Source organism: Miscanthus floridulus, chromosome 9, assembly GCF_019320115.1.
Source record: "Miscanthus floridulus cultivar M001 chromosome 9, ASM1932011v1, whole genome shotgun sequence".
NCBI classification, from domain to species: Eukaryota; Viridiplantae; Streptophyta; class Magnoliopsida; order Poales; family Poaceae; genus Miscanthus; species Miscanthus floridulus.
This window is the reverse complement of record NC_089588.1, coordinates 29,434,505-29,445,032: the sequence shown is the minus strand read 5'-3', so window position 1 is coordinate 29,445,032 and position 10,528 is coordinate 29,434,505. Positions and strand designations below refer to the sequence as shown.

The 10,528-nt window shown below is 45.2% G+C and overlaps 1 protein-coding gene across 1 annotated transcript; it reads right to left on the bottom strand.

Annotated features, from left to right (window-relative positions):
- Positions 1-3,996: 3,996 nt before the first annotated feature.
- LOC136481633 (aldehyde dehydrogenase family 3 member H1-like) lies at positions 3,997-8,920 on the bottom strand. Its single transcript, XM_066478966.1, has 10 exons — positions 8,435-8,920; positions 7,379-7,447; positions 7,163-7,259; positions 6,468-6,674; positions 5,757-5,872; positions 5,571-5,675; positions 5,296-5,468; positions 5,115-5,205; positions 4,622-4,771; positions 3,997-4,507 (listed from the first exon to the last, which is right to left on the bottom strand). The coding sequence occupies exons 1-10, from the start codon at positions 8,615-8,617 to the stop codon at positions 4,262-4,264; spliced, it is 1,437 nt and encodes a 478-aa protein (XP_066335063.1). The 5' UTR covers positions 8,618-8,920; the 3' UTR covers positions 3,997-4,261.
- Positions 8,921-10,528: the final 1,608 nt, after the last annotated feature.

The following is a 10,528-nucleotide window of genomic DNA, read 5'->3' as shown; positions in this document are numbered from 1 at the left end:
ATAAATTTAAGCACTAATGGTCCTGCTCTAAAGAATGGAAAGTCAGCAAAGCTACCATGTATAGATGAGGTTATAACGAATAGACTGCACCAGAGAAGGAAAAATTGTGAACCCATAACAAACTGTATAGGTTATCATGAATTGAATCTAGGTCCTCCATAACAATGGGTGCTAAAGCACATCCTTTGGCATAAAGAACTTAACAACATGATGTACTATGCAACACTGGTTGTTGAGTGAGGACAAAGGGCACATGTAAACAGTGAAGGCACTATTAGTAGTTAGAGCCAAAAAAAAACATCTTACATAGAACACGTATTCTAAGAATAGAGAAGAAAAAACAAACCTGTCATAGAGCATCCAAAATTTTTCATTAGCCCAATAGCGCACTTATTAATTGTTCGAAGAGGATACATGATAAGAGGCAGGATCTGTGGAACGTACCACCACAACAGGTGAAAATGAAATCATGGACCTAGGAATGCTTGCTGCTACAACGGTACTCAAATTGCCAGGTGAAGACATTGGGCATCGCTGCTGCAACATTTTTTTTAGATAAGTACATTTTCTAGTGTATGGGGAACCGCCAAAAAAAAGAAAGGAATTTACCTTGGTTCCCCTGAGCATGATTTGAGCAGGGTAATCGAAGGAGGCGAGTCACCAACAACATTCAGGAGGTCGTCACCATGGTGCGCAAGCCGAGACAAGGACGTAGTGGCAATAGATGAAAGGAGCAATTGCTCAGAGCTAGCAGGGAAGAAGGTTCACGAACGCCAAGACCTGCAATGACAGAAGCGAAGCACCACGCACTGAGTAGGGCACGAGGAAATCGTTGTCGCCATCACAGAGGGAAAAAAGAGCAATTGTATAAGAACTGGCCTGGGCAAAAGCGACAGCTAGGGTTTTGTCAAACGCCACCACGCTCGATCTCCATCTATGACGTGGAGCAGCAGTATGACAACGAGACAGGGGGCGATGCAGGACGCCTGCAGGAGGCCACGTGGGGAGAGCGGGGGATGGGCCGCCGCCACAGCCACCGACAGTTGCTAGCGTGTCGTGCCGCCTGGCAGCCGTAGCCTGTACACCGGCCAGCGCACATCCATGAGGGAGAGGGGATCCGGGAGAGGAGCCATGAGAGGAAGCAGGGGAAGAAGATGGCGACGTACCGAGCTAAGCTGCCGCAGCAAGGAAGACGCAGGTAGGGTTTCGTCGAGCGTCCGTGGATCACCGGGAGGACGCAGTGTAGTGGGGAGCCACGGCGGGGGCCACTGGCGGAGCCCAGCTAAGCTGCTCGGTGACTGGGGATGGCCGCCAACGGGTTGCCGCGTGCCGAGGGTGGCGCCGCTCCACCTGTGTCGGGAGAGAGAGAGGGAAAAGGAGAGAGGAGGGGAGGAGAAGCGGCTGGAAGCTGAAGCGCATATATATTTGTCTGTTAGGATTCGGACGAGAAGCCAGAGAAGCTTGAGAAGCCTAGCAAAAGCCGATGAAGCCGCTCCATACGAGAATCTGCTCCAGACGATCACAGCCACACGATGGAAGATCCTATGGCTGGAAAGAATTGGAGCGACGTGGACCCTGCTTCTCCTACTGGAAGTAGATTTTGGACAATTCAAATTTTGAATTTTAGAAAATAACAACTTAAAACCTGATTTTCAATGACTAAATGATTTCAACTGTAAACGTGATGAATATAAAAGTTGTTGAACACATCACTATGTATAACTTTTATTTTGGCCATCTTTTCATTTGACAAAATTTAAACAATTCAAATTTTGAATTTCAATAAATGGCAACTTCAAACAAGATTTGGAAACCTTAAATGGTTTCGACTACAAAAGTCGTGAACATAAAAGTTGTTGAACTCATCACTATCTACAACTTTTATTTTGGTCACTTCTTTATGTAACAAAGTGTTAGTAAACATTGTTCACAAATTCATGCATCACTCACAGTTTCATGAGCTACATGAGAGACATGTTGATTTGTGAACAATGTTTACTATCACTTTGTCATATAAAGAAATAACCAAAATAAAAGATGTAGATCTTAATGAGTTATACATCTTTGGTATGCATCACTTTTTCAGCTGAAATCATTTGGTATTCATCACTTTCACTAAGCACCATATTGAGACGGGGTCTCAAGTGTGGGGGCTTTGTGTCCAAGTTTGAACGGAGACCTAGATTCTGTGACAGGAGTGGAATAGGTTGGTCTTGTTTGTGCTTAGGGTACAAATAGGGCGTGTGTTTTTGGGTACCCAGCTAGGATACATTGGTTCGCAAATCGCCGTTTTCGTGAGACGGTACGACTTGGCTATGGTCTAGCACCGTAGTAAGAACTGGAAGATGAAATATGGTAAATTGGTTCTGACTGCTCAACCCTTGCTTAAAAGTATAACAGGTGCTTACTTAGAATGGTTAGCTAATGAAGTAATCATGACTGCTAATAAAACTTAATCTTAAGAACATACTTTTAGTAATGCTTTTCGCAAACAAAAAGAAAACAGCAAACCCATATTGCCTATCATACTCCTTGGAGTCGAAAAACTATTCCCACTAGTCGGGTAAGTCTTGCGAGTATATTGTGTACTCCGGGTTTATTTTACCCTGTTGTAGGTGCAGCTTGAGGAGTAGCACTTGTGTGGAGGATTCTTCTGGTGGGCACATACGGATCATTGTATCATTTCCGCTAGATGTTTATTTGTATTCCGCTGTTTAATTATCGCACTCTAAACACTGGTATTGTAATAAATAATTTTCAAGAACTCTTGTTGTATAAAATAGACTAAGTATTGTAAGCTCATACTTATTATTGGATTCTGGAGGTAAACCGTGGATTGATTGGAGATCTTCCGTGGGGTGTGCTCGACGGAACTGTCTGATGTAGTTAACTTTCAGGGTGCTTAGTGTCTAGTGAAAGACAAGCGCCTCCAAAAGCGTGTTATTTCGGGTGGTTCTACCATAGGGAGGAGATAGGGCGCGCAACTCAGTGCAATGGAATGGGTAGCCGTGGGTCGCCGCGCGGGCGCGCGTCTCGAACAAGTGCGAGCCATGGGGAAAGACAGTTGTGAGGTGGGGTGCATGGGTGTGCGACGTTCGGATAAGGACCGCTGGCAGGAGCAAACCGCGGAGAAGCGAGGCGGGTGTGTGGGCGCACGTCGTGCGGATAAGGATGGATGCCCGTGTCAGAGTATTATCGTGTTCGGCTCAACTAGTAATTAGTTCTAGCTCATCTACGCAGGCCCTTATTTTGCTGCTGCTGCCTCCCGCCAAGAAAAATAATGTTTCAGATATGAACCTACAGCCTAGTCATCGGGCACTACTGGAAACCTGAAATTCCCTGACGGTTTTGAATTTTTTTAACGGTTATTACATAAACCGTCGGGGAAAATACATTATCTTGACGGCTTCAGGAAAACACACAGAGAAAATAACATTACCTTGACGGTTCCTAAAAAACACACAAAGAAATTAAATCACCGTCAGGGAAATTCATAATTAACTTATGAGTACACATTACCGATAGGAAAATTCATAATTCCATGATAGGTTGGATTTTTTTTTACGGTTATTGCATAACCCGTCAGGATAATTAACATTATCTCGATGGTTTCTAGGAAAATTCCTAATTAACCTGGAAAACGCAGACATTTTGCAATTTCTCTGTCGAGCTAGCCCTGATGGTTATTCCCTGATGGTACACCGTCAGGAAAATTCATTTTTAATTTCCTTGTTGGTATTTTACATTTTCCTGTCGGTAATCGCACCGTCAGGGAATTTCGCGTTTCCAGCACTGGGGTAGGGTACACGGGTTATCTTTACTCTTTCCATCCACCAAGAAACCTGACCGCCTGAATGCCTGATCACCATGTGCTCTTGCATTTGGTTTTGTGCTGTCCACTCTATTGATTCCGATCACATCGGCTTCATCGACCAGTTAACAGCAGTACATACACGTACTATGCGCCACCGCCATCAGAGGACAGAGATTCAGAGATACCACAACCACGCATCATATCCAAGTATCCATTCTGCACACTGAATAATTGACAGACAGATCACACTTATTTATACTACTCCCTGACGTACATGTCAATGTGACAATATATATGCATTATACAACCGTGTAACACAAGCACACGGCACAGTCGTTGTTGCCTCTAGGAGTATTTGAGAGCATATGATGGTGTATTAATACTATGCACCTGACGACGAACAGGGACAAAAGGCTGTACCGAACCGAGAAGAGGAGGCCGGATCATCTAACGCTTCTCCCAGGGGAAGCCCAGGAGGGCAAGGATGAGGGCGATGAAGCTGCCGTTGATGAGGCCCCTTAGGATCTTCTGCTTCTCCGTCGTGTAGGGCGGGTACCTGGCGTTCGCCTCGCCGCCAAAGCCACGGATCAGGACCCCCTTCTTGTGGCTGAAGCAGTCGAAGCCGAACTTGCCGTGGTAGCACCCCATCCCGCTGTCGCCCACGCCGCCGAAGGGCATGTACGGGTTGGCGAGCTGGGTTGCAGGATCAGGACGGGAGCAAAGTTAGACCATCACTGCAAACACTATGTTTTGCTTTTGCAGCTGTTCATTTTCATTTGGGAGAGTTTGCAGGGAAGCAGAGCTTACATGTAGCGCGGTGTCGTTCACAAGCATCCCTCCTGCAGGGACGTTCGCCACAAACTCCTCTTGCAGTTTCTTGTTCTTGGTGAAGAGGTAGGCGGCAAGTGGCTTAGGCTTGGAGTTGATCAAGTCGAAGCTTTCCTCAATCTTTTCGACCTGGAAACACAATCCCGAAACAGATTCAGATAAAAGTTTTACGAGTTTATTCAACTACAAAACGAAAACATCACAGAATTTTTTTGCCCCTCAAACTAACATTCAAAACCAAACTTTCGAATTAAGATAACGTTTCAGTGTTGTACTCCTTTTAATAGTAAGTGCTGAACTTGAACTGCATTCCTATTGTGTTTATGTACACGTGGTTTTTAGTTATAAGCCCTTCAGAAGTAGGTTTCTGAGTACTAATGGTGATAGCAACATTATCAGTCAGACTAACACAGGTGCCCCAGACTACTGCAGATTTACAGTTGTTCTATGAAGGGAGAGAAATATTACTGACCGTCACAATCGGAAGCAAGGGCCCGAATATTTCCCCCGTCATAATTGCTGAATCTTGGGGAACATCTAACAATAGTGTAGGAGCAATTTTTCTGTGACCCAAGAAAAAAAAATGTTAACATAAATCAAAGAGTTTGCACTACTGTATCTGTACCTGCAAAAGTGTGATTAACAATCCTTACAATTGCTCCTCATCAGCCTCGCCGCCATACACAATCTTGTCAGCAACTCTTTTTTCTTCTATCAAATCTTGCAATCTCTTGAATTGCTTCGAATTCACAATACGAGACAAGTCTGCTGATTGCAGAGGATCCTCCCCATAGAACCTTACCAAAACTCTTTTCAAAGAGGCCACCTGCCAACGATTTACATTTACTTCATGGATCAGATATTGGAAGTTTAGTTTCATGCTTTGTGCAAGAGATTCTGTGTCTGTAATGCTCATGGTTATCTATACCAGCTCTGGCGCGAATGATTTCGTCGTTATTATGTAATCTGGAGCAATGCACGCTTGGCCATTGTTGCATCCCCATTTGCCAACAACAATCCTCTTAACGGCAACCTACAGTGAAAATACCGGTTCTGTGATAACTAAATGATACTTTTTTTAACAACATGATAGTTCACAGAGAGATGCATTTACATGAAGATCAACATTCGAATCCACAACAACAGGGGATTTCCCACCAAGCTCCAGAGCCACCGGGGTTAGATGCTTTGAGGCTGCTGCCATCACTATGCGTGCTACAGTTCCATTACCTGGAAAAGATCATCAAAACATATACAAGTCAGAATATCAAGAATAACGTACAGTTCTCTATAAGGACTTTCGGATTATATTAGAAGAATCTCGTAATAACTGTGTGATGGCTAATGCCTGTACAAATGAAAAGTGCATGTGTCATAGCATTCAGAGTCCGCGATGATCTTTATTCAGTAAATTGTCTAAGTGGGTGTTTGGTTCTTTAGTCGCTCCTAAAATTTATGTCATATCAAATGTTTATATACTAATAAGGAGTATTAAATATAGATTAATTACAAAACCAATTACATAGATGAAGGCTAATTTGCGAGATGAATTTTTAAGCCTAATTAATCCGTCATTAGCACATGTTTACTGTAGCACCACGCTGTCACATCATGGACTAATTAGGCTTAAAAGATTTGTCTCGCAAATTAGTCGCAAGTTGTACAATTAGTTTCGTAATTAGTCTATATTTAATACTTCATACATGTGTCCAAACATTCGATGTGACAGGAATTTTAGGAGCTCCTGTAGAAACCAAACAGGCCCTAAAAAACTAAAAGAATCACTGAGCCATGAAATTCATTAGTATTGTATTAAGAACTTGACCTGTGTAGAAGATCTTATCCCATCTCTGTTCCAAGAGTGCGGTTGTTTCTGGAACGCCTCCCTCCACAACTTTAATACAGGAGTTATCAACATACTCGGGTAGCAGCTTTGCTAATAATGACGAGGTAGCTGGCGCTATTTCTGATGGCTTCAGAACAACAGCATTTCCAGCAGCGATTGCTCCAATGACTGGGTCAATAGAGAGTACTACAATGGAGAAGTACAAATAATTAGTACTATTTCTTTTTTTTCCCTTCTTTTGAATTATCAAGGAAAAGTCTATCAGGCCAAAGATATTTTCTTCACAGCATGCATATAGGAAATAATAAAAGGTCCATGCATCGGTTCTTCTAGTGGAGTTTGCGTTGAAAACGAGCTCTAAATGAATGTTCAGATGTTGACTAGAGGCCAATTATGACTAGTGACGTGCCTGAAAGAAACTAGTGCGTTTGCGTACAGCTTGCTTTGTGGAAAAGGAAAGATACGAAATATCACATAATACAGCACACCCTCAAGCATGGGGCACTGAAGCATAAGAAATTCATGGCAGGATCTTCTAGCAGGCTCCAACTCCATCACGCAACAACGAACTGTTTAATAACTACCTTATCAAGTGTTTTTTTTTAACGAAGTAGCAGGAGACCCATCTATTTCTATTTGAAAAAAGCTTTTGCAGATTAGAATCATCAACTTACTGAAGGGGTAGTTCCAGGCTGAGATGATGAGCACGACACCGAGGGGCTCTGGCACGATTTGAGCGGAGGACGGGAATGTAGTTATGGACGCAGGTATCTGAGCAACGAATGAATTCCAAAAGGTTAGCGCCAGACCAGCAGCGAAACAGTGACAGCAGCAGGAGGAGAAATAAACATGTCTGCAAGCTGGAGTTCCGTGGCACAGCAAATAAATACCTTCTCGGGCTTCATCCAGTTCTTGAGCCCGTTAAGCGCAAACTTGCACGACGACTTTGTCAGTGAGATCTGAGGAGGCACAAACAAACACAGGTGAAGCAACATGCGGTTCTCAGTTAGTACAGTACTCCTACTAGGTTAGGATGAAATTAATCTTGATGTGACTACTACTGAGAATTAGTAAACAATCTCTCAGATTTAACTATTTTTTGCTGCTACCGTATGGTGCATGATTTGCTAAGTGCTGCTGCATTCGGAGACAAGTTCAGCGTGAAATCATTGTCAGAAACGACTGTTGACAAGCACGTCTCAGCTCCACCGTTTTTTTTGTTGCTGTTGTTTTTTTTTAACACCGCTACTACTAGAGCACAGTACATGATAGCTTAGTACAGCAAATGTATCAGGCAAGGTATGGTAAATTTTGCGGAACCGGAAGACCAGGCTGAGGTTGAGTGAGACGCGCGAGACCGTGGAAGCAACGGCACCAAGAACCAATTTACACGCAACGCAAAAGCCTTTGCAGAGTCAGTCGTCCCCACAGCGGTTGTGGGCATGCTTATAAGAAATTGACTGAAAAAGCACGCAGCTTTCCCAAAACACGGCGACAAGGAAGAGAGTCCGCCGAAAACAGGGAGTGGGATCATCACGAATTCGCGATTCAGAACAGGAGCCCTGCCGCCCCCTGTCAGAAGAACAGGTCCAGGGCGCACGTCAGATGGACTGGACGGAGTCCATGCCTATCCGAGAAGAGAGGGGATCACATCGGAATCCAAGGCCTCGTCACTCGAACGAAGATGAGCATCAGCGGTTTGGTTTGGATTGGATTACGAATTGGAATGAATGCCCGAGAGAGAGAGAGAGAGAGAGAGAGAGAGAGAGCGTGCAAGCCCGGCCAACAACAAACACTAAACCCAGAGGAATCGGAGGACTCCGAAAATACGAAGCAGAGTACTAGTAGCGCTAATCCTGTCCCCACGACGAACAAGAAGAATCAATCAGCAGCGACCGGGGAACAGGAGGAATCATTGGGGGAGCGAATAAATAATTTTATTTTACCTCGTGGAGGTAGGACTCCATGTGCGGCTTGGCGAGGTCCTCGTGGAGCGCGGCGCTGATCTCGGCCTCCTTCTCGTCGATCATCCGGATGAGCCCCTTGAGCTGCTCCGCGCGCCACTCCGCCGGGCGCGTCCGCCCCGCCGCGAAGCTCGCGCGCAGCTCCCGCACCGTCTCCTCCGCCATCACCGCCTCTCCTTCCTCCCTGCCTCCGGGTCCCGGCAATAGCGGAGCAGAGCAGCAACAAGGGAAGGGGAGTTCGGTGGCGGTAGGAGCGACGCCTGCTGCGGCGGCGGCCGTGTGTGTGTATATATATATACACGCGCTCACCGGATGGATGGATTGCCCGAGGGATTGGATTGGACTGTTCGTTTGGTTTGAAAAAGTTATCTCTCGCTTGCGGGGCCGCCAGCAATCCCTTGTTGAGGTTGGACTTTGCAGGGGAAGAAGATAATTGCCAGGAGGGAGAAGACAGGAGAGACGAGAAAAGGAGAGAGGTTAAATTAAAAAAAATAAAAATCTAATCTTTTTCAATCTCCTCCACTCGTCAAGATCCGTGGCGTGGTAGCCACGTCATCGATCAACGTCCTGGACACTGCCACGTCAGCAGTTCTGACGCACCGCCATGTATGGCGCGGCAGAGTGGTTTGGCCGCGCTGATGGATATAATATGGGCTTGGCCCATATAATATTTAATGAATCAAATAAAACTCTATGATGCGTAACATTAAGCGTTGTATGGTTTAATACTATACGAGGTTTTGACTGAACGTTGACTCAGCTTATATGGTTGGAAATTATTCATCTAAATTGAGAAGCTGAGAAAATGATAAAAGCGTGCCACACGCGCGCGCCGCCGGCGAGCGGGCGTTGCCAGTCTTTTGCCACTTAATCCACATAACAACGGGAGTTACTCCCTTTGATGGTGGAGGCGAACTGATTGCGACCGTTACTGTCTCTTCCGCTTCCGTCTCCTGGGATTCTCCACTGCCTCTCTTCTCCCCGTCCATATATCCGAGTCCTCCGTTAGTTCAGATTCAGTCCTTCCGCAACCACTCCAGAGAGAACCACACTTCCGCAACCTTCTGGTTTCCCCGTCCCGTACCTCTGCGCGCACGGAGTAGCGGGAGGGTAGGTGCATCCGGAACCCTCGTCCGCTAGAGAACCTTGCACGGGGTGCGCAGCGATTAGGTTTTTGGGGAGCGATCCGTGACTACTCGTCCACATATATCTTCTTCTCGGTGATTGCCTACGGAACGTCTGGGCTTCTTCCTGGTGATCTGTTCGTGGGACTGCACTGCGAACATCTTCCTGCATCGACTGTGGTCCGCGACTTCGAGCAACGCACTATGTCAACTAGTACGAATGGAGCCTCCGATGCCCTCGGCATGGGACCCTCCATGGGGTACAGTCTAATCTCTGTGATTTCTGTACTTTGTGTTTTTACTGTATTCACCAATATGTCATCTCTACATGCTGTAGTGTTCATAAGAAATATACACATGCACATATGTATCGTCACAAACCTGCTGATGTTATTTTTCTGGATTAAACTGATAATAAAATTGTCTAAATTCCTAACAATCCAAAAACCTAATGTTAGGCAATTTTCTGTCAGTGGTTTTGCTGCTGCTTTGAAGCTAAATAATTTTGATGGCAAGAATTTCATGATATGGCGTGCCAAGATGGTATTGTGGTTGACTGCGATGAACTGCTATCACACCGCATAGGGGAAGCCTGAACAGTTTACTCCTGAGGAGGAGCGAAAGTTCTTGGCTTCCGATAACCTGTTTTAAGGCGCCGTGATTAGTGCACTTCATCCCAAAAATGAGAAAAACTACATATCTTGCACATCAGGCAAAGAGTTATGGGATGCTCTTGAGGCAAAGTTTGGGGTTTCTGATGTTGACAGTGAGATGTATCTTATGGAGTAGCTGTATGACTACAAAATGGTTGAAAACCGTTCTATGGTCGAACAGGCTCATGAGATACAGGCGCTAACGAAGGAACTAGAACATTTCCCATGTCTGTTACCCGACAAGTTTGTGGCTGGTGGTATAATCGCTAAGCTACCACCTTATTGGGGGGATTTTACTA